The sequence below is a fragment of the Pseudophryne corroboree genome, chromosome 1, assembly GCF_028390025.1.
Source record: "Pseudophryne corroboree isolate aPseCor3 chromosome 1, aPseCor3.hap2, whole genome shotgun sequence".
Lineage (NCBI taxonomy): Eukaryota > Metazoa > Chordata > Amphibia > Anura > Myobatrachidae > Pseudophryne > Pseudophryne corroboree.
The window spans coordinates 732,405,901-732,429,625 of record NC_086444.1 but is presented as its reverse complement, the minus strand read 5'-3'; the positions used below and the strand labels follow the sequence as shown (position 1 = coordinate 732,429,625).

Sequence of the window (23,725 nt, the reverse complement as noted above, 5' to 3'; positions counted from 1 at the left end):
AGGGGAGAGCCAGGGAGCGATCCTTCCAGCGGAGCTGTGAGGGAAAAATGGCGCCAGTGTGCTGAGGGAGTTAGCCCCGCCCCTTTTCCGGCGGACTTCTCCCGCTTTTTTCAGGAATTCTGGCAGGGGTAATTTATCACATATATAGCCTCTGGGACTATATATTGTGATGATTTGCCAGCCAAGGTGTTTATATTGCTGCTCAGGGCGCCCCCCCCAGCGCCCTGCACCCATCAGTGACAGGAGTGTGAGGTGTGCATGAGGAGCAATGGCGCACAGCTGCAGTGCTGTGCGCTACCTTGTTGAAGACCGAGGTCTTCTGCCGCCGATTTTCCGGACCACTTCTTGCTTCTGGCTCTGTAAGGGGGACGGCGGCGCGGCTCCGGGCCCGAACGATCGAGGTCGGGTCCTGTGTTCGAACCCTCTGGAGCTAATGGTGTCCAGTAGCCTAAGAAGCCCAAACTATCTCCAGTCAGGTAGGTTCGCTTCTTCTCCCCTTAGTCCCTCGCTGCAGTGAGTCTGTTGCCAGCAGATCTCACTGTAAAATAAAAAACCTAAAAATAAGAATTTACTTACCGATAATTCTATTTCTCATAGTCCGTAGTGGATGCTGGGGACTCCGTCAGGACCATGGGGAATAGCGGCTCCGCAGGAGACAGGGCACATCTAAAGAAAGCTTTTAGGATCACATGGTGTGTACTGGCTCCTCCCCCCATGACCCTCCTCCAAGCCTCAGTTAGGTACTGTGCCCGGACGAGCGTACACAATAAGGAAGGATCTTGAATCCCGGGTAAGACTCATACCAGCCACACCAATCACACTGTACAACTTGTGATCTGAACCCAGTTAACAGTATGATAACAAACGAAGTAGCCTCTGAAAAGATGGCTCACAACAATAATAACCCGATTTTTGTAACAATAACTATGTACAAGTATTGCAGACAATCCGCACTTGGGATGGGCGCCCAGCATCCACTACGGACTATGAGAAATAGAATTATCGGTAAGTAAATTCTTATTTTCTCTAACGTCCTAGTGGATGCTGGGGACTCCGTCAGGACCATGGGGATTATACCAAAGCTCCCAAACGGGCGGGAGAGTGCGGATGACTCTGCAGCACCGAATGAGAGAACTCCAGGTCCTCCTTAGCCAGAGTATCAAATTTGTAAAATTTTACAAACGTGTTCTCCCCTGACCACGTAGCTGCTCGGCAAAGTTGTAATGCCGAGACCCCTCGGGCAGCCGCCCAAGATGAGCCCACCTTCCTTGTGGAGTGGGCCTTTACAGATTTAGGCTGTGGCAGGCCTGCCACAGAATGTGCAAGTTGGATTGTGCTACAGATCCAACGCGCAATCGTCTGCTTAGACGCAGGAGCACCCATCTTGTTGGGTGCATACAATATAAACAACGAGTCAGATTTTCTGACTCCAGCTGTCCTTGAAATATATATTTTTAATGCTCTGACAACGTCCAGTAACTTGGAGTCCTCCAAGTCGCTAGTAGCCGCAGGCACCACAATAGGCTGGTTCAAGTGAAAAGCCGAAACCACCTTAGGGAGAAAATGAGGACGTGTCCGCAGTTCTGCCCTGTCCGAATGGAAAATCAGATATGGGCTTTTGTACGATAAAGCCGCCAACTCTGAAACTCTCCTGGCTGAAGCCAGGGCCAGTAGCATGGTTACTTTCCATGTAAGATACTTCAAATCTACAGATTTGAGAGGCTCAAACCAATGAGATTTGAGAAAATCCAAAACTACGTTTAGATCCCACGGTGCCACTGGGGGCACAATCGGGGGCTGTATATGTAGTACACCCTTGACAAAAGTTTGTACTTCAGGCACTGAAGCCAATTCCTTCTGGAAGAAGATCGATAAGGCCGAAATTTGAACTTTAATAGACCCCAATTTGAGGCCCATAGACAATCCTGCCTGCAGGAAATGTAAGAATCGACCCAATTGAAATTCTTCCGTTGGGGCCTTCTTGGCTTCACACCACGCAACATATTTTCTCCAAATGCGGTGATAATGTTGTGCGGTCACTTCCTTCCTAGCCTTAATCAAGGTAGGAATAACTTCCTCTGGAATGCCCTTTTCTTTTAGAATCCGGCGTTCAACCGCCATGCCGTCAAACGCAGTCGCGGTAAGTCTTGGAACATACAAGGTCCCTGCTGAAGCAGATCCCTTCTTAGAGGTAGAGGCCACGGATCCTCCGTGAGCATCTCTTGAAGTTCCGGATACCAAGTTCTTCTTGGCCAATCCGGAGCCACTAGTATTGTTCTTACTCCCCTTTTCCGAATAATTCTCAGTACCTTTGGTATGAGAGGCAGAGGAGGAAACACATACACTGACTGGTACACCCATGGTGTTACCAGAGCGTCCACAGCTATTGCCTGAGGGTCTCTTGACCTGGCGCAATATCTGTCCAGTTTTTTGTTGAGGCGAGACGCCATCATATCCACCTTTGGTTTTTCCCAACGGTTCACAATCATGTGGAAAACTTCCGGATGAAGTCCCCACTCTCCCGGGTGAAGGTCGTGTCTGCTGAGGAAGTCTGCTTCCCAGTTGTCCACTCCCGGGATGAACACTGCTGACAGTGCTATGACATGATTTTCCGCCCAGCGAAGAATCCTTGCAGCTTCTGTCATTGCTCTTCTGCTTCTCGTGCCGCCTTGTCTGTTTACGTGGGCGACTGCCGTGATGTTGTCCGACTGGATCAACACCGGCTGACCCTGAAGCAGCGGTTTTGCCAAGCTTAGAGCATTGTATATCGCTCTTAGCTCCAGTATATTTATGTGAAGAGACGTCTCCAGGTCTGACCATACACCCTGGAAGTTTCTTCCCTGTGTGACTGCTCCCCAGCCCCGTAGGCTGGCATCCGTAGTCACCAGGACCCAGTCCTGTATGCCGAACCTGCGGCCCTCTAACAGATGGGCACTCTGCAACCACCACAGGAGAGACAACCTTGTTCTTGGTGACAGTGTTATCCGCTGATGCATGTGCAGATGCGATCCGGACCATTTGTCCAGCAGATCCCACTGAAATGTTCGTGCATGGAATCTGCCGAATGGAATTGCTTCGTAAGAAGCCACCATCTTTCCCAGGACTCTTGTGCATTGATGTACTGACACAGTTCCTGGTTTTAGGAGGTTCCTGACCAGTTCGGATAACTCCCTTGCTTTCTCCTCCGGGAGAAACACCTTTTTCTGAACCGTGTCCAGAATCATTCCCAGGAACAGCAGACGTGTTGTCGGGGTCAATTGAGATTTTGGAAGATTCAGAATCCACCCGTGTTGCTGAAGCACTACTTGGGTTAGTGCTACACCGACTTCCAGCTGTTCTCTGGACTTTGCCCTTATCAGGAGATCGTCCAAGTAAGGGATAATTAATACGCCTTTTCTTCGTAGAAGAACCATCATTTCGGTCATTACCTTGGTAAAGACCCGAGGGGCCGTGGACAAACCAAACGGCAGCGTTTGAAACTGATAATGACAGTCTTGTATCACGAACCTGAGATACCCTTGGTGTGAGGGGTAAATTGGGACATGCAGATAAGCATCTTTTATGTCCAGGGACACCATGAAGTCCCCTTCTTCCAGATTCGCTATCACTGCTCTGAGTGACTCCATCTTGAACTTGAATTTCTGTATGTACAGGTTCAAGGATTTCAGATTTAGAATAGGTCTTACCGAACCGTCCGGCTTCGGTACCACAAATAGTGTGGAATAATACCCCTTTCCCTGTTGTAGGAGGGGTACCTTGACTATCACCTGCTGAGAATACAGCTTGTGAATGGCTTCCAATACCGTCGTCCTTTCTGAGGGAGACGTTGGTAAAGCAGACTTTAGGAACCGGCGAGGGGGAGACCTTTCGAACTCCAACATGTAACCCTGAGATACTATCTGCAGGATCCACGGGTCCACCTGTGAGCGAGCCCACTGATTGCTGAAAATCTTTAGTCGACCCCCCACCGCTCCTGAGTCCGCTTGTAAAGCCCCAGCGTCATGCTGATGGCTTTGTAGAACCCGGGGCGGGCTTCTGGTCCTGGGCAGGGGCTGCTTGCTGCCCTCTCTTACCCTTTCCTCTGCCTCGCGGCAGATAAGACTGTCCTTTTGCTCGCTTGTTTTTATAGGAGCGAAAGGACTGCGGCTGAAAAGACGGTGTCTTTTTCTGTTGGGAGGGGGTCTGAGGTAAAAAAGTGGATTTGCCGGCAGTTGCCGTGGCCACCAGATCCGATAGACCGACCCCAAATAATTCCTCTCCTTTATATGGCAACACTTCCATATGCCTTTTGGAATCCGCATCACCTGACCACTGTCGCGTCCATAAACTTCTTCTGGCAGATATGGACATCGCACTTACTCTTGATGCTAGAGTACAAATATCCCTCTGAGCATCTCGCATATAAAGAAACGCATCCTTTAATTGCTCTAGAGTCAATAAAATACTGTCCCTATCCAGGGTATCAATATTTTCAGTCAGGGAATCCAACCACACTACCCCAGCACTGCACATCCAGGCTGAGGCTATTGCCGGTCGCAGTATAACACCAGTATGAGTGTATATACTTTTCAGGTTAGTTTCCAGCCTCCTATCCGCTGGATCCTTGAGGGCGGCCGTATCAGGAGACGGCAACGCCACTTGCTTTGATAAACGTGTGAGCGCCTTATCCACCCTAGGGGGTGTTTCCCAGCGCGTCCTAACCTCTGGTGGGAAAGGGTATAATGCCAATAACTTCTTAGAAATTAGCAGTTTTCTATCTGGGTTAACCCACGCTTCATCACACACGTCATTCAATTCCTCTGATTCTGGAAAAGCTACAGGTAGTTTTTTCACCCCCCACATAATACCCCTTTTTGAGGTACCAGCAGTATCAGAGATCTGCAAAGCCTCCTTCATTGCCGTGATCATATAACGTGTGGCCCTGTTGGAAAATACGTTTGTTTCTTCACCGTCGACACTAGATTCATCTGTGTCGGTACCCGTGTCGACTGACTGAGGTAAGGGACGTTTTACAGCCCCTGACGGTGTCTGAGACGCCTGAGCCGGTACTGACTGGTTTTTCGGCCGTCTCATTTCGTCTACTGACTTTTGTAATGTACTAACATTATCACGTAATTCCATAACTAAAGCCATCCATTCCGGTGTCGACTCCCTAGGGGGTGACATCACCATTACCGGCAATTGCTCTGCCTCCACATCAACATCGTCCTCATACATGTCGACACACACGTACCGACACACAGCAGCCACACAGGGAATGCTCTAATCGAAGACAGGACCCCCTTAGCCCTTTGGGGAGACAGAGGGAGAGTTTGCCAGCACACACCAAAAGCGCTATAAATGTATATAAACAACCCTAAAAGGTGTTGTTTTTGTTATAAGCGCTTTTAATATATAAATATCGCCAATTTATGCCCCCCTTCTCTTTGTTACCCTGTTTCTGTAGTGCAGTGCAGGGGAGAGTCCTGGGAGCCTTCCTCACAGCGGAGCTGAGCAGGAAAATGGCGCTGAGTGCTGAGGAGAATAAGCTCCGCCCCTTTTCCGGCGGGCTTTTCTCCCGGTTTTTTAGAAATCTGGCCTGGGTTAAATACATACATATAGCCTTAATGGCTATATGTGATGTATTCTTTGCCACTAAAGGTATTTAATATTGCTGCCCAGGGCGCCCCCAGCAGCGCCCTGCACCCTCCGTGACTGGTCAGTGAGAAGTGTGTAGCAACAATGGCGCACAGCTGCCGTGCTGTGCGCTACCTTCATGAAGACTGAAGAGTCTTCTGCTGCCTGTTTCCGGACCTCCGATCTTCAGCATCTGTAAGGGGGGTCGGCGGCGCGGCTCCGGGACGAACCCCAGGATGACCTGTGTTCCGACTCCCTCTGAAGCTATGTCCAGTAGCCTAAGACTCCAATCCATCCTGCACGCAGGTGAGTTGAAAATCTCTCCCCTAAGTCCCTCGATGCAGTGAGCCTGTTGCCAGCAGGACTCACTGAGATTTAAAACCTAAAAAAACTTTTTCTAAGCAGCTCTTTAGGAGAGCCACCTAGATTGCACCCTGCTCGGACGGGCACAAAAACCTAACTGAGGCTTGGAGGAGGGTCATGGGGGGAGGAGCCAGTACACACCATGTGATCCTAAAAGCTTTCTTTAGATGTGCCCTGTCTCCTGCGGAGCCGCTATTCCCCATGGTCCTGACGGAGTCCCCAGCATCCACTAGGACGTTAGAGAAATATACTTTCTTTCTAGGAGCTCAGGAGAGCCCCTAGTGTGCATCCAGCTCAGCCGGGCACAAGATTCTAACTGAAGTCTGGAGGAGGGTCATAGTGGGAGGAGCCAGTGCACACCAGTTAGACCTAAAGCTTTCTTTATAGTTGTGCCCAGTCTCCTGCGGAGCCGCTATTCCCCATGGTCCTTACGGAGTCCCAGCATCCACTTAGGACGTCAGAGAAAAAGGGAGTATGGAAGAGGGAAAGAGCAAATCTGCCAATGTCGTGATGCCCAGACAAAGCCAACAGAAGACATGGAGGTGCAGTAACATCAAATCAAGAGCTTCATGTGTATACGATTATTTGCAGCTTGCTGTGGCTAGTCACAGCGTGCGACCGCACCCATTGCTTTCAATGGAAGCAGATGCATATGCCCGTGAATAGTCACAGGCATGTGCGTATGCATCTGCTTTCACTGAAAGCAATGGGTGCGGTCGCACGCTGTGACTAGCCGCAGCAAGCTGCATATAATCATTGCCATGTGTGTATACTTTGTGGCAGGCCATTATATGCAGGATGAGCAGGGACATATCTGTACTTTGTAATCCCCTTTTGTAATAATAAATATCATACAGAGAACTGTGGGTGATGGATGTTATTCCTTATGGTGAAAATATTAAATAAGAATAGATTTAGAAAAGGTAAACTATGAGTTGGTTTAGAATCAATCAAAGAACAGTACATGGAAATAGTGAGGGTATAACCAGGGCAGGCGCAACACGCTCAGTAAAGGTATGCAGAACAGGGAGGTGCCGGCCTGGAGAGGCGCTCTTCCTGCTCTGCTGCTACCTAGCTGCTGTCTGTCCACTGTTGCTACAGGCCACCGCTGCACATGTCGAACTGTATGGCTGACACCTGTGTCAAGAGTGTTAACCATGAGGCTCTACTCTCCAGTCCACTTCTCCCTATATGCTCCTCCACGTTGCACCTGCCGGCCAGCTGCTTAGCATCCTCCGCCTGCAGAGTTCCCTATAGTGCTGGCCACCGTATGTGGCCTCCGGCATGTCTGCATCTCAGAGACAGCACTGGAGAAGAAGCTGTTGGCAGAGAGTGCAGACCCTGTCCCTCTGGTTTATTCACCATAAGAAACATTCCCAGGTCATTGTCTCTGTCTGGGACAGGGAGCTGCGGAAAGGAAAGGTAGGAAGTGGACACCCAAACATATGGCGTAATGAAGCCATCCCTGAGCACACACTTGTACATGGGAAACACTTGTATTATTACTGACTGCATACACTGCAGATTTACATCTAACCATGGGCACTACCACTATGGGCATTATGTGTATATGGGGCACTACAACCATGGACATTGTGTATAAGAGGCACTACTCTGTGGCATAACGTATATAAAAAGGTATTGCTGTGCAGCGTAACTTGTATAAGGAGTACTACTGTGTGTCGTAATGTGAATAAGGGGCACTACTGTGTGGTGTAATATGAATCGGAAGCATTGCGTGAGGTATAATGTGAATAAGATTGTGCTCCAGTGTGGCATAATTTGAAATAGGGTACTATTGTGTGACAACATCCCTTACAGGGCACGAGGTCATCCCTTACAGGGCACGAGGTCTCTTTGTAAAGTATAGGAGACAGGGAGTAAATTTATAGTTTGCAGGCTGGGTGTTGAACACCCTAGTACCGGCCCTGTGTATAACCAACCTCTTATAAACCATCTTGAAATCCTTCATCTGGAGCAGGGTGTTTAAGGACTTCAAAATCAGAACGGCATGAAGAAATAAAAGACGAACCCCAACTTCTTCTGACTTCCGGAACAAAAGCCCCCGAATAACTTTCTGCAGAGCAAGACAACTTGCCTTGCTTCTGAGAAGACCTGTGACATATCCCAGGTCATGATAATGGTTATCAACCTGGATAACGATGATATGGAAACATCCACAACGCGATTCTCACAATGTCATGTCCCCAATAGGAAGAGGGCAACTCAACAAAAATCTGCGTAGGAATGTATGATCCATTCCTCTCCCATGCCTGGCTAACTAAATCCTCCAGGTCCAGACTAGAAAAAAGATAAACCAGATGCTTCACCTTACTTAAAGCAAGAAGCATCTGGAACCTAAAGAATTTCAGTCCGGGGCGTGGCCTAGCACTGAACGAGAGCAGACGCAGCAACTCTGAGCTCCTGCTCGTATTGTGCTTTAAGTACCCTTTTGGCCCGCTTTTATTCACCTTTTCTTCCCCCACTCCTCCTCCCAACTCCCTCCCTTACCCTCTGCAGCTTCCAGCACGCCCGGAGAGTCCCGCAGACGCCGCTGCCACTCGCGGCCTACCTGCTGACATTCAACCGGGGCCTCGATTTTGGAAGCGGCCGATCCGGAGCTCCAGGACACCCGTGCCGAACGACCACCTCTACCTCCCCCCTGCCGGGTCGGATCGGCTGCCGCGGGAGTGGAGCCCTCCTTGCCTGGCGGGCGCCCGCTCTGTGTGTGACGGCCGGACGGGAGCTGACATCCGCGACGGCTATCACATCACCACTGCTGCGGGCGGCGGGGCCTGTACGTGCGGCGGCGGGAGCTTCACAGACTGCACCTTACTGGCTCCGGCTTCTTTAGCTTCCCACACTGCACAGAGAACAGCCCGTGCCTGCGATCAGCCTTGGGGACCTCTACATTGAACTGGGCCTTTACCGACTCCAGCCTACCCTCAATCCGGAGCCTGAGGATCTGAGGTGAGCTCCAGTGCAGCTGTGTGGCCGTGGCGGTGCCTCCCGGCGGCCTGCATACTTCCACCCCCCTCTCACTGCCTTCTCGACTCCCGCTGTGTCCGGCATCCCGCTGACCACTATCTCCGTGCCGCACTAAACTTTCTACCTCCTGGTGATCTGTGGCCTTCCCGCTCCTCGGTGACTGGAGTTTCGGGTTGGCGGTGCCCCCGCCGCGGACTTCCAGAGCACACTCTCCACTGCTCCGGGCTCGGACCCCCGCTTTGGCCCCTGCTTCACCCATTCGGCTGTCCTGCATTGCCTCCACCATCCATCCGCCAAGCTCCTGTCTGCCCTGGTGGTCGTAGGAGGCCCCTCTGCTGCTGCGGCCTGTACCCACTGGCTGGTCCGTACCCAGGCCTCACCTTGCGGGTGTGCTCCCTATATTGGCCCTGGAGAGGGTGAACGACCCAGCTACAACGCTATATCTCCTGCACCCATCACCCGTGTTTGTCTGGTCCCCTCCTGTGGTGGATAGGCCTCACTGCATAGGATAGTGTACTCTCCAGTTACACTCCCCACCCGCTCCTGCATGCCTCTTCATGCCATACAGGCCCCTTACAGTGCCGTGGTTCTCTGACCCTGCCTCACCTACGGCTCTTTTGTAGACTCTCTCATGATCTTCCCCTGAACCTGCTACGCCACCCCCCCTGGTCCTGAGCCAAGCTGCTGGAGCGCCCTTTCTACCTTCTATTTTGCTGACTACCCTTATTCCCACACTCTCAAGATGCCTAGAGGTGGTAAAAAGTACCAGGGGTCCGACCTCACGCCCTTCCTTACTAAAAAAAGCACCCCGGCCAAGAGTAGATCCGATACTTCTGAACACTCTCACGGTCTCTCAGACTCCGATCATGAAGACGACGATCTCACACCCCTCACCCGGCGGGACTTTCTCTCCCTCCTCAAAGAGGTCAGGGATGTTAAGACCTCTGTCCAAGCCCTCCACTCCCTGAAGTCCGATATTGCGGAAATTGGCTCCAGAACTGATCAACTTGAAAGGCGGGTGGAGGAGGTGGTGACGTTCCAACAGTCAGTCGAGAACGACTTCCACCAGATTCGTCAAGATATTGCCCAACTGCGGGAGGAGCATGAAGACCAGGATAATAGGGCAAGGAGAAACAACTTGAGGATTCGGGGTATTCCCGAAGAGCTTGAAACGACCCACCTTGACCTTTACCTCAAGCGTCTCTTTACCCAGCTGTCCCCTGACACTCCTGAAGATCATCTCCTTCTAGACCGTGCTCACCGAGCCCTTCGACCTCGCTCGCAAGATTCTTCTCAACCCAGAGACGTCATTCTCAGAATGCATTACTTCACTGCAAAGGAGGCCATTATGAAGGAAGTTCGCCGATTGGGCTCTGTCTCCTTTCAGAATGTCTCCCTACAGATCTTCCAAGATCTATCCCCGCTCACTCTGGCCAAACGTAGAGACTTTAAACCCATCACTTCTTTGCTCTCCCAACACAACGTCAAGTACCGCTGGGGCTTTCCTTTCCGCATTTTGGTCTGGCATCAAGGAAAATTACTCACAGCTAGGAACCCGTCTGAGGCCCAATCGTTATTGTCCAAGCTAGGCATTCACACCGACCTACAAGAATCTACTGCTACACGCCTGCCCCCACGAGAGCAGCGGAAGGCACCCCGCCCCCCCCCCCCCCCCGCTCAGAGTGGTTTACGGTTCCAGCTGCTGCGGCCTCTCCAGCTCCGCCTCCAGTAACCTGATTTGGCCCCACGTTTTGTATTTTGCCACCTTGTACCTACCTTTGTGATGGCCTCCCACGGTCGTACTCCCCAGCTGGGGAGCGGTTTTACTTTAGATTTACCATGTTCTGGTTTTACAAATCCGTAGTCCGTTTTCTAGTATTATGTTATTAACTTTTACTGCAATGTGATACACTGTTTTTTTCCATGTTCCCTTTTTTCTCGCATCCCTTTTCTGCTCGCGCTCCATCTGCTCTTCAATCTTGTCTTCTTTTCCAGCCTTTTCACTCAGGTTCTCCAGGGGAGGTCTGTCTCCCACCGTTTGCTACGCGCATTGTGATGCATCGTGTGGATGCTTTGCCGCGCCCCCTGGGGGCTTATTGCCCTCTAGCTGACCTAGGTGCCTCTCGGACACCTAGAATCCCTTCCACTTGTCAGCGCCACTGGTCCTGGCCTCCACTGCCGGATGACCAACCACACCTCCCTTCTTCCCGGTTTTCCTGTCCCCCTCCCTTCCCTCCGACCACGGTGTCTCTCACAACATTTTTTCTATTCTTGCCTGCTTCTCAGTTGCTCGCCCATGGGTCTTCGGGTCCTTTCTTTTAATGTGAAGGGGCTTAACAGCCCCCAAAAACGGGGAAAGCTCTTCGTTTCGCTCAAGCTTCATAAAGGTGACCTGGTCTTTCTCCAGGAGACACATTTCCTACATAATTCCCATCCTACACTACGTTGTAAGCCATACCCTGACTCCTTCTATGCATGCGACCATACAGCCAAAAAAAGAGGGGTCGCGATCCTGATTGCCCGTCACCTCACTTTTGAACTCCTTGACTCCCACGTAGACAGAGAGGACCGTTTTCTTGTACTAGTGGGGAAACTTAATAATAAATTATGCACATTAGCTAATATATATGCCCCTAACCAACATCAAGAGCTGTTTTTCGCCAAATTAGATACCCTTCTTACTCAATTTCGGAAGGGAGACCTCATACTCGCAGGGGATTTCAACTCTGTTCTATACTCCAACTTTGACCGCTCTCCTTCCCTGCCCTCTCCCTCCTCATCGGACTCTCTCCGCTCTAGATCCCTCCTCCGTCTCATGAAGTCCCAGCTCCTCTATGACTCCTGGAGGGTGAAAGACCCATCAGCTCGTGACTACACATTTTATTCTTCACCCCATAATTCCTACTCCCACATTGATATGATCCTGCTCAGCCACGATCATGCCCCTATCTCTTGTGATATCTCAGGCCTTCTCTCTCGCCCTCGTCCTATGACATGGCGCCTAAACGATTCTCTATTGCACAACCCGGAGATTCTGTCCCATCTCCGAGACCAGCTTTCTGACTACTTTGCATTGAATGACTCCCCGGATACTTCCAGATCCACTCTTTGATTGGCTCACAAAGCGGTTCTTCGGGGTCATCTGATCAGCCTGGCCTCCAAGACCAAAAAGCAGTCCCTTACCCAGATTAACACCCTTTCTATTAAACTCCACACCCTAGAGGCTCAACATAAGACGTCTCCTGACCAAACTGTTTTGTCTGAACTCCGTACAGTTAAGGCGGAACTTGATCTCCTTCTCTCTAGGCAAGTGGCTAAACGTCTTAAATGGCTTCGCCAGTCTTTTTATGAGAAAGGGGACAAGGCGGACAAAATCCTGGCATCACGACTCCGATCCACTAGGGCTAAAATGAATATCATTTCAATTAGAGATCCCCACAACCACTTAGTACACGACCCCGTTGCAATAAGGGCCGCCTTTCAATCCTATTATACTGATTTATACAATCTTCCATCCCCCTCAACTACCTCGTCCTCTCCGTCCCATTCTGACCTGGTCTCCCACTTCCTCTCTGCTTCTAATCTCCCCACACTGCCTCAGAACGCTATGGATCATCTTAATAGTGAGATCTCGGTGGAGGAAATTGTTTAGACTATCAACCTGCAAAAAATTGTCAAGTCTCCTGGCCCGGATGGGTTCACGGCTCTGTACTATAAAAAAATTTCTGACTTGCTCACCCCCACCTTCACTCACTGTTTAATGGGATAATCCATGGTGGCTCTTTTCCTCCTGAGATGCTGGAAGCTAGAATTGTGGTAATCCCTAAGGACGGTAAGGATACCCTTAATTGTGCTAGTTATCACCCTATCTCCCTCTTGAACCTGGACCTAAAAATATTTGCTAAAATTCTAGCTAACCGCCTGAACCCATACCTCCCATCTCTGGTTCACTATGACCAAGTGGGGTTTGTTCTGGGCCGCTAGGCGAGAGACAACACCAGACGTGCAGTTGATCTCATTCATATCTCAAACTCCAGGGGGTCCCCTACGATCCTGCTCTCTTTAGATGCCGAAAAGGCTTTTGATCGGATCTCCTGGAGTTTTCTGAAAGCCGCTCTTGAGGCCTATGGCCTGTCTGGTGCCTTCCTCGCTGGTGTCCTGGCACTATACTCCACCCCCTCCGCTACGGTCTTGATCAACGGCGTCCCGTCTGCCCCAGTCCACATCTCTAATGGTACGCGACAGGGATGCCCTCTATCCCCACTGATATTTGCCCTTATAATTGAGCTACTCGCCTCTCAAATTAGATCCCATCGGGATATACATGGAATCCAGGTGGGCCATACCAACCCCAAAATTTCGCTCTTCGCAGATGACGTTCTCCTCTCCCTGACTCAACCGATCTTTTCGCTCCCGAACTTATTCTCAGTCCTCCACTCTAATAGTCTTATATCAGGCTATAAGATTAACTACTCCAAGTCAGAGGCTATGCTGCTCAATGCCCCCCCCCCCCCAAGGAGGCCGAAACTCTTCGAACTAGCTTCCATTTTAAATGGCAACCTACAAAGATCAAATATTTGAGGATTTATTTGACCTCTCACTACGACTCTCTCTTTCGTGAAAACTTTCCACCTCTTCTCTCCAAGACACAATCTGACTTATCGTCTTGGAATAGTCTCATCATCTCGTGGCTGGGTAGGATTATAGCGGTCAAAATGAATATAATCCCCAAATGGCTTTATCTCTTCCAGACCCTCCCTGTAGCTGTCCCTGCATCCTTCCTCCGCAATATCCAGAAAGCCCTTGTCCGTTTCATTTGGAATCACAGGCCCCCTCGCATTGCTGCTAACACTCTGAAAAGACCGGTCTCCGCCGGTGGTAGGGGTCTCCCCGACATTAAACTCTATTATCTGGCCTCTCATTTCTCCCACATTGTCACCTCCTATGCTCCTTCTGGTTCTGTCTCCTGGCTGGATATCGAATCAGCCTTTATTAGCCTTCCAGACCTGACCCCCTTGTGGGGTCTAGCTCCCACTTCCCGACCCCCAACATCCAAACTACTCCCCACTATTAAAATTAATCTTAGACTCTGGGACTGTTACTCTGTGAAGATGAATCTCACCTCATTTCCCTCGCCCTTGACCCCAATTTGGCAGAACCCCCTGTTTCCTCCGGGATCCTCGACCACGAGGTTCCGTACATGGACACTCCTTGGTCTTAAATTCCCAGCTGATTTTGCCAAACGGGGCCAATGGTTACCTCTACCTGATCTTCAACAGATGACCCCTTCACGGACACTCAACCCTTTCCAATTCTTACAAATTCGCCACTTCTTGTCTTCCTTACCCTCCTCTGCTCTACTTCAGGACCTTACCCCCTTTGAGAATATATGTAAAAATCGCCACCTCTCCAAAGGCTTAATATCCCAGCTTTATTCCCTCTTCCTAGACTCCACCTTTCCCTCTTCCAGGTCAGACGAAATGGCTTGGGAACGAGATCTTGGGTCTCCCCCGGATGACGAGGACTGGGATGACATGAGACTGGTGATAGCTAAGAGCTCTATTGCAACAACTATCAAGGAGACGGCATACAAGATCTACTATCGCTGGTACTATACCCCTGATAGACTCAACAAGCTTTTCCCGTCTTCCTCTCCGAACTGTTGGAGGGATTGCGGTTGCAGAGGTACTACGCTACATATATGGTGGGCCTGCCCTATTATCGTTCCCTTCTGGGACTTAATTCACTCCCTCCTGAATTCCCTTTTGGAATCCCCGTTGCCGAAAGATCCCTGGATTTTTTTGCTGCGTTACCCTCCCCCGATCCTTGATAAATTCTCCAAAAAATTGGCTACACATATTTTAACTGCGGCAAAATCGTTGATCGCTCTTAATTGGAAAAATACTCCCCCCCCCCTTCTCTCTCAGCCCTCAAAGACAAGGTGTGGAACATTGCAGCTATGGAAAAGATCACATACTATCTCCATGATCGAGGGCACGCTTTTGATCAGGTTTGGGCCCCCTGGCTCCTTGCAGAGCGTAGATTATCGCCTCCTCCCTCCTGATAACTCCCTCCGCGGACCCATGGGCGACAAGTGTTGCTCTTTCTCCTCCCTCTTTCCTTTTCTCTCTTTTTCTATTCTTCCCTGAAGGTTCTCGAAATAACTATTACTATATGACTGTAACGTGGTCCCCCCCATCCCTCCCCCCCCCCCCCTACGTTTGATGCCTTCTTGATAATGTTTTTTTTTTCTTTCTTTCAAATGTTGTTCTTCTCTATTCGAAAAATAATATGGTCTATGTTGGACGGTGGTTCTGTAACCGTTTGTCCTTTTCTTCTTTGTATTGCCTTTCCAGTTTGTTACACCAACCAAAATAAAGAATAAAAAAATAAAAAAAGAATTTCAGTCCATGCCCTGCTGATTTGAACCTAGGGGGTCATTCCGAGTTGTTCGCTCGCTAGCTGCTTTTAGCAGCATTGCAAACGCTAGGCCGCCGCCCTCTGGGAGTGTATCTTAGCTTAGCAGAATAGCGAACGAAAGATTAGCAGAAGTGCTACTAAATAATTCCTTGCAGTTTCTGAGTAGCTCCAGACCTACTCCTAGATTGCGATCACCTCAGTCCGTTTAGTTCCTGGTTTGACGTCACAAACACGCCCTGCGTTCTGCCAGCCACTCCCCCGTTTCTCCAGCCACTCCTGCATTTTTACCTGGCACGCCTGCGTTTTTTAGCACACTCCCTGAAAAGGGTCAGTTTCCGCCCAAAAACACCCACTTCCTGTCAATAACACTACGATCACCCGAGCGATAAAAATACGTCGCTCGAGCTTGTGTAAATCTCCAAAGTTTTGTGTTAAATTACTTAGCGCATGCGCGCAGCGTACCATGCGCATTTTCCACCTACTCGCTAAATTGCGAAAAACGGCAACGAGCGAACAACTCGGAATGACCCCCCTTATCCTGAAACTTTGAGAAAATGTTCAAGTCAGAATTGGGAGCTACTGTACTTTGTAATCCTCATGGGATCCCTAGCCTGAAGCACCGGCAAACACTTACTCTTGCACAACACTAGCCGGGTGATTCAAAGGTGCAAGGTGGCATCAATCAAAAGGGACCCCCAAATACAGGGCCGGTGCAAAGTTTCTCAGCACCCTAGGCAATCCTAAAATCTTTACCAACCCCCGCCCCCGGCAAAAGTGAAAAAGTGCAGACACAGCATCTTATAAGTTCCACAGCCACCACCTGATGGGGGCGCAGCTAGTTGCACTTGTGACCAGTTTGCAGGTTAGATGAGGGAGGACAAATCTGTGTGTGCGTGCGTGTATATATATATATATATATATATATATATATATATATATATATATATATATATACACACACGCACAATATCAATAGAAATTGAGCTAACCTGCAACCCTTACTCTTCGCCACTTATTAGATGGGGAACACAACCCCATCCCCTATCTTACACCTGGACAGGGCCGGACTGCCCATCTGCACTTCTGGCAAATGCCAGAAGGGCCGATGGGCTGGTGGGACAGTCCTGCCACCAAAGAGCCGGGAAGGCCGCACGCAGCGCAGCCTCCGGCTCTCTGGTCTGGCCGCTCCCCAGCCTCCCCTCAATAAAAACGGAGGTGTGCCGCGAGACCACACCTCCCTAACTCTTGGACGTCCCCGTCTTTAGTGCCCGCGCGCACAGCAGTCTGCAGCCACGATCACCAGCACAAGCGGGCCCCTCTGTCAGTGATACTTCCTCCCACCTTACCCCCCCCCCCCCTGAGGCTTCTAGTTACTTCTGCCCCGCTCAGCTAAGCCATCTGCCGCCCACCCTTACCAGTCAGCCCGGCCTCTCAGTACAGCCGGCTGACTGTGAGCACACTACTGTGTAGCCCTGCCCAGCAGCAGCTCATCAGCAGTCAGCCTGGCCGCTTATCCCCACCGGGTGCCTGCTGCACATATATGCTTGGCCCACTGACCCCCTCCTCCTGTCTCCCCTTCTGAACCTCTGACAGCCACCGCAGGTCAGGTCGCGCTGGGAGGATGGATCTGCCGGTAGTTGGAGAAGTCCTCCTTTCCTCCCCTGGTCATCGTGTTGGGTTGGAGGAAGGGAGTGCGAGTGATGCAGCAGGGGGAGGAGGGAACAGCCCCAGACAAGTGGCTCCAACCCGGCAGACACCGGGTGAGCATAGAGCGCCGCGGGTGCCTCACATTTTATTTTTGTAAACTCAGCACCGCCCTTCAAGTGCCGGCGCCCATAGGCAGCTGCCTAAAGCTGCCTAATGGTAGCGCAGGCCCTGCCCACATAACTCAGGGGACGCATATGCCAGATAGATTAGCCATGGATCTAGAGCAGGCCAGCTCCACCACCTCAGATGTGCAAACATGGTGGTGATCCCCCAAAATAGCCCCATTCTACCATGCTAGTCTTTGGTGGGGTCTTCGCGTCTAGCGTATGCCCCAACCACAGCCTACCATCTTGGTAGTCTTTACCCCTAATGAACCCCAAGATCTTGCACATTATGGCAGATTTAAAAGAAAGACCTCTCCCACCTTAACCAAATGGAAGATCCCGGTTGACGTGGGGCATAGAGGGACTGGTGCTCACACAGCTAGAGCCACCACTACAATTCGATGTATGATTAGGAAATGTGAATTTAAAAACACAGTATTAGGTATGTAAGGATGAAAGCACATGCTATGCTATATTATCTACACGCAACCTCACCTTCCAACAGATCTTTTGTGAGCCCCAACTGGCTGATAATGTAGCGTGGAATGTCGGTCTTTATTCCTTGGCCCTCCTTAGCATGACCTTCAGCAGCTTCTAATAGATGGTAAAACTGCTCTGGATCAAATTCCTACATACACAGAAAAAGTACCACTATTAAAAATAAATTTAGTCCCACTTATAATTTACACATATTGAGAGTACTTCCTTACAATCATCAGTCAACGAATAGTTTTAAGTGAACACAACATTCCAGAAAAACCTGGTCAGCTTCAGAAATATTTAAAAACAGAAGCAAATTTACGTACAAGACAAGAAAGAACTTATTGTAGAATAAGTGAAAGTTTTAGGAGAAAAAAATAATCACATTCACCAAATATTCCCAGAGCTATTTTTTACCAGTTGTGAGGAAAGATCTTTTTTTAGGATATACTATTGTGCACAATAAAAGTATTTTATTAAAGTTGTAATGAAACTAAAGGAAATTATTACATAACTAGCATAATATAAGCCTTGATTTATAAGAGATAGAATAATAAAAATGAGGGAACAAAGTAGTTCTCTCTCAGGGTGGTCTTCAGTATGCCGCCGGCCGGGATCCCGGCAACCAGCATTCCAGCGCCGGGATCCCGACCGCCGGCATGCCGACACATATTCTCCCTCTTGGTGGGAGAACAGCATGGCGCGCATAGCGCGCCACCATACCTGCGCGTGGCGAGTGCAGTGAGCCCGCAAGGGGCTCATTAGCGCTCACCCAGCTGTCAGTATGCCGGCGATAGGGATCCTGGCGCCGGTATGCTGGCCCCCGGGCTCCCGGACGCAGGCCACTCATACTATACTCCTCTCTCAGGTAACAAAGTAGACTTAAGCAGTGTATATTCCATCTACGAGGCAGATATGTCAAGCCCTGGAGACATAAAGTAACAACCAATCAGCTCCTGACATTTTTCAAACATAGCCTGTAACAAAGCAGTTAGAGGGAGGTTATGTAACCATCTGTCCATAACACAGTGGGCATGTAAGATAAAAACCGAAGTGCTTTGCATAAACATACATTACATGTTTCTGAAATAAAGTACGGTACATTTAATAAACTTTCTGGAGATTCTTTGTTTTACATATAAATGGTTACGAAGTGAGGTAGGACTTTTGACATAAAGACTGCATTACCAGACACTCAAGCAATCTTGCAGGGCGTGCGATAATCATCAGCAACTTTCTTGCTAGTTGGACAATGAATGCGACTTCCTCGCTCTCTGAGCGATTGTAGGCCTGGAAAGAAAGAAATCATTGTGACAGTTTAGGATACTGTATGACTGCTTTGTATGTCTTTTACACAGATACATTAAAGACTTTTATTATAAAACAGAGGGGCAGCATCATAAATTCTGAGCAAGTGCTGCAAGTAAATGCTACACACACTTATCTATATAATATTATCTATAATAACATACTGTAGTCAGGCCCTATCCACAAGTTCCCTAGAATGTTATATGGCTATATAATCTATTGTTCCCCCCTTCCTACTTTCCCTCTGTACCACCCCCCTCCCCCTTATTATTTGTTAAAATATTTTCAATAGAAAACTATTAATGTTAAGTCAGAGCCTATACCCAAGCTGTTGAGTTGCAAGAAGATGCTCACATATCAATACAATCTACAGTGGGGTTTTGGAGTTGGACATTGCACTGTAACATGCATATTATGCATTAATCTTTTGCCAATTCCATTACTTTGCCTTTCTGACATTAGAACATCGTTAAACTCACATCTTGCAGCATCTTTTCTAGCTTTTCTTGTAACTCCACAAAATATCTAGAAGTGACAAGAGCCCCTTTGGATTTGTCCAGACAATCTCGGGCTAGTTCAATAATCTGATGGTGAATAAAGCCTAGCACGCCATCAGCAAGAGGTAAAGTCCGATTGGTACAGAAGTTTGTGATGATGTCTTCAAGTCTCTCCTCCATTTGTGCTGTGGCCTAAATAAAAATAGCTCCAGATTAAGTACAAGCAACCAAAATAAAGCAAATGAATCCAAACTTTAACATTTTCATGCATGGGATACAGTGCTCAGTCGTATAGCCACCATTTATTAGCAACATATTGCCACAATTTCCCAATTCCCCAACGGCCAGGTTAGGGAATAGGGAATATAAAACAAGTTTAAAATTTTGATTCCACAAATCGTGGTTTTTTAAAATGAAAAATGTTCCCGTTCCCCAATAGATCACCGGTCATTGAGTACCGATGATCAGCATATCAGTGGTTCTGGTCAAGGACGGGGATCTTTACGTTGACATTCCACTATAGATCTGTTAAAAAGTTAGGTGCAATTGAACAATTCACCCCCTTCCATAAGGCAGCAACTTACATATCATTTTAGTGTAACTGATTTTGATACACAATAAAATATAACATTTTTGGTACTTAAGTGTTAAAACTACAAGTCCATCTGGGGGACACTCTTGACCATGTGGTTAGTGAGGGATGAGAAACTTACACTTAATAGGTTAACCTTTTGTAGTATATAAGTTTCTCCCCTCCAACCCCTTCCTCAGTTTGAATGTAAAATCTAAAGGATAGGTTGAAGAAAAAAAATAAAGAACAGAATCACATCCTTCTTACACACAGAACCAAATAAGGGAGGAATCGTAGTGTCCCCCAGATGGACACGGAGAAAGATTTAACAGTACCAAAAATCTTATATTCTCCTTCCTGGGGGACACGTCTGACCATGGGGATGTACATAAGCTGGGGGAGGATATGCTCAGCTTTAGCTAAACCCAATACTTTCCATCCAAAGGCAGCATTCCTGGATGCAAAGTAAATAAATGTGTAAAATTTGGTGACTGATGAACCGAAGACCATGTAGCTGAGCTACAGAACTGCTCGGTGGAAGCTTCATGCCATGCTGTTTCAACCGAGTGAGTGAATTGAGCGGAGATCCTAGCTGGAGTAGGTTGCTCAGCCCCGTCACATGCCTGCTGAATTGTGATCCTAATCTACATGGCTTTAGTCTGCGTGGATGCTGGCCAACCTACAGTATTTTCTTAGTGTCATAAACAGTAAGTAAACTATCAGTTTTCCTTATACCAGTTGTCCTCTTCAGATGAATTCTTATCATTCTTACAATGTATAATAGAGATAACGGACCCAGAGATGATTAAGATGAAATGCAGACACTACATTAGGTTGAAAGAAAGTAGTGTAAGCAATACTGCCCTATCTTAGTAAATTATCAAAAATTGAGGTCTTCAAGATAAAGATCCTAATTCTGACACTATTCTAGCTGATGAAATTGCTAAAAGAAAAGATAACTTTCAAGCTATCCACCTTCTGCCACAGTTCAAGGGGTGATAACTGAAGCATTTATGAAACAAGATTTATATCCCAAGCTTCTATGTGATCCCTATATGGCGGCTGTATATGTAATATGCCCTATAGAAAAGACTTTACTTCTGGGATCGTAGCCAATTTCTTCTGAAAACAGATAGGGCTGATATCTGTATGTTAAGGAAAAATAACCGAAGACCCAATTCGAGGCCTTCCTGAAGAAAGAACCCTAGCAAGGAAAAAAAAGAGGAGTAAGAAATCTTTTCCTTATTACAGACTATGATAATTGTATGGATGTACTTTCTTTCTAGATTTAATCATAACCTTTCTTTTAAGATCTTGGCTTCAAGAGCAATGTCATTAAATTTAACCAATGGATGTCTTGACAAACAATCTGCCCCTGAGCCAACAGGTCCTGTCGAAGTGGAAGTCTGATCCCTGGACCCACTGCCATATTTAGTACCTCCGAGTACCAAACTCGACTTGGTCAGTCTGGTGCTACTAATATTACTAGAACTCTTTACTTTTTTTAAGCTTTCTGAGAACTCGAGGAAGCATGTGTATGGGTTTAAAAATGTAAGCCAGATGTAACAAAACTTGGCCATCTTGTTGTTGAACTAAGAAGCCATTAGGATTATCTCTGGCTGACTCCACCTCTTTACTAGATTATTGAAGACTTCAAGATGTAGAGACCATTGCCATGGAAAATTGGACTGGTGACTCAGAAGTCCATCGAAAGTAGGGGTGGTGTGATCCGCATACTGGTTAATCCATTGGCTTGTCAGGAGCACCTAGAGGTGTCTAGTCTCGAAGAAGTCATATATTTGATAGAGTGGGTTTGTATCTAGCGCTGCACCTACGTGGATGTTGTGTGTAAGGGGGATGGGTCTGTGGATCCTGGGTGCTAGTGAGTGTTAATGGTGTGTCTGTTGGAGGTATCTGTGTGGTGGATAAGCGGGAATGATGACGGGAGTTTGAGGTGTTTAAGATTACTGGTTAGAAAAATAAAGTAAATATGGGTATCTGGGTAGAGACCTGATGTGGGTGTAGTTGCTAGGGAAGTCAGAAGACTCCTCTAGGGTATATCTTTCAGTATGAACTCAGTACATACATCCCCTTGGGTTGGGTTCGGGTAACCGGCGTTTTGGATCCTGGTGTTCACCATACTGACCCTGGGATCCCAGTCTCCAGATAGCCAGAGGGGTCACATGACTACGGGGGTCATTCCGAGTTGATCACTCGCTAGCAGTTTCTAGCAGCCGTGCAAACGCATTGTCGCCGTCCACCGGGAAGTGTATTTTCGCTTTGCAGGAGTGTGAACGCTTGTGCAGCAGAGCGCCTGCAAAATCTTTTTGTGCAAAACAAGACCAGCCCTGGACTTACTCTTCGTGTGCGCCGATTCTAACGTTGGTGGGATGGCTTTTGACGTCACACACCCGCCCAGCGTTCGCCCAGCCACGCCTGCGTTTTTGTAAGCACTCCCTGAAAACGGTCAGTTACCACCCAGAAACGCCCACTTCATGTCAATCATCCTGCGTTGTGCCGTGCGACTGAAAGCTTCGCTAGAACCTGTGCAAAACCACAAATAACTTTGTACCCGTACGTCACGCGTGCGCATTGCAGATGTTTAGCCTGATCACTGCGCTGCGAACAACGGCAGCTAGCGATCAACTCGGAATGACTCCCTACATCCCGCCTCCCTGAGGGACTGGTAGTGAAAACAACTGAGGTGGAAATCTATCAAATCACCTTGCATAGGTGCAGCACCGGTACAAACCCACTCTCTCGACTCCAGAAGTACACCTTCCAATTCTATTCCTGGATTAGATTGCAGATATTTCTGGAACAAGAACCTCTGCTTAAGTCATTTATAGAGGTTGAGTATCCCATATCCAAATATTCCGAAATACTAAATTTTTTGAGCGAGAGTGAGAGATAGTGAAACCTTTGTTTTCTGATGGCTCAATGTACACAAACATTGTTTAATACACAAAGTTATTAAAAATACTGTATTAAATGACCTTCAGGCTGTGTGTATAAGGTGTATAAGAAACATAAATGAATTGTGTGAATGTACACACACTTTGTTTAAATGCACAGTTACCAAAAATATTTGCTAAAATTACTTTCAGGCTGTGTGTATATGAAACATAAATGCATTCTGTGCTTAGACATGGCACCCACCGCCATGATATCTCATTATGGTATGCCATTATTCCAAAATACGCAAAAATACGATATCCAAAATACCTCTGGTCCCAATCATTTTGGATAAGGGATACTCAACATGTATTAAAAATGGGTCTGAGACTCCCATCTGGTTACTTTCTTCTACTGGGACAACTACTCCTGAATCCAGAAGAGCTGTACCTGTTTGACCTGTTTAAAGGGTGGATGAAAGGACCGTAATTAAAGGGGGGTACTCACGGGAGAGATGTGTGCTGAGCGATCTTAACACAGACCGCTCAGCACACATCTCTCACCCCGCTCAGCACAGCGCGATGTGCTGAGCGAGGGGGAAAGCCGACGGGGGGCCGCTCACTTCACACAACGGTGAAGTGAGCGACCCGCTAGATTGAGCCTGCATGCAGGCTCAATCTAGCACCGGCGATAGCAATGCGCGGGGCCGCGCATCGCTATCGCTGGAGGGCATACACACAGCAGATCCGTGCTTAAAATCTAAGCAATCTAGCAAG

The 23,725-nt window shown here is 48.3% G+C and overlaps 1 protein-coding gene across 4 annotated transcripts in view; it reads right to left on the bottom strand.

Moving 5' to 3' along the window:
• Nucleotides 1-23,725, bottom strand: part of MAST3 (microtubule associated serine/threonine kinase 3) — a 310,520-nt gene that overhangs the window by 130,418 nt on the left and 156,377 nt on the right. For all 4 annotated transcript variants that reach the window (XM_063915977.1, XM_063915987.1, XM_063915998.1 and 1 more), the window contains 3 exons: nucleotides 19,466-19,675; nucleotides 18,867-18,968; nucleotides 17,694-17,826 (listed from right to left, as the gene is read on the bottom strand). In XM_063915977.1, coding sequence (XP_063772047.1) covers nucleotides 17,694-17,826; nucleotides 18,867-18,968; nucleotides 19,466-19,675 — 445 coding nt within the window. The remainder of the gene's footprint in view (nucleotides 1-17,693; nucleotides 17,827-18,866; nucleotides 18,969-19,465; nucleotides 19,676-23,725) is intronic.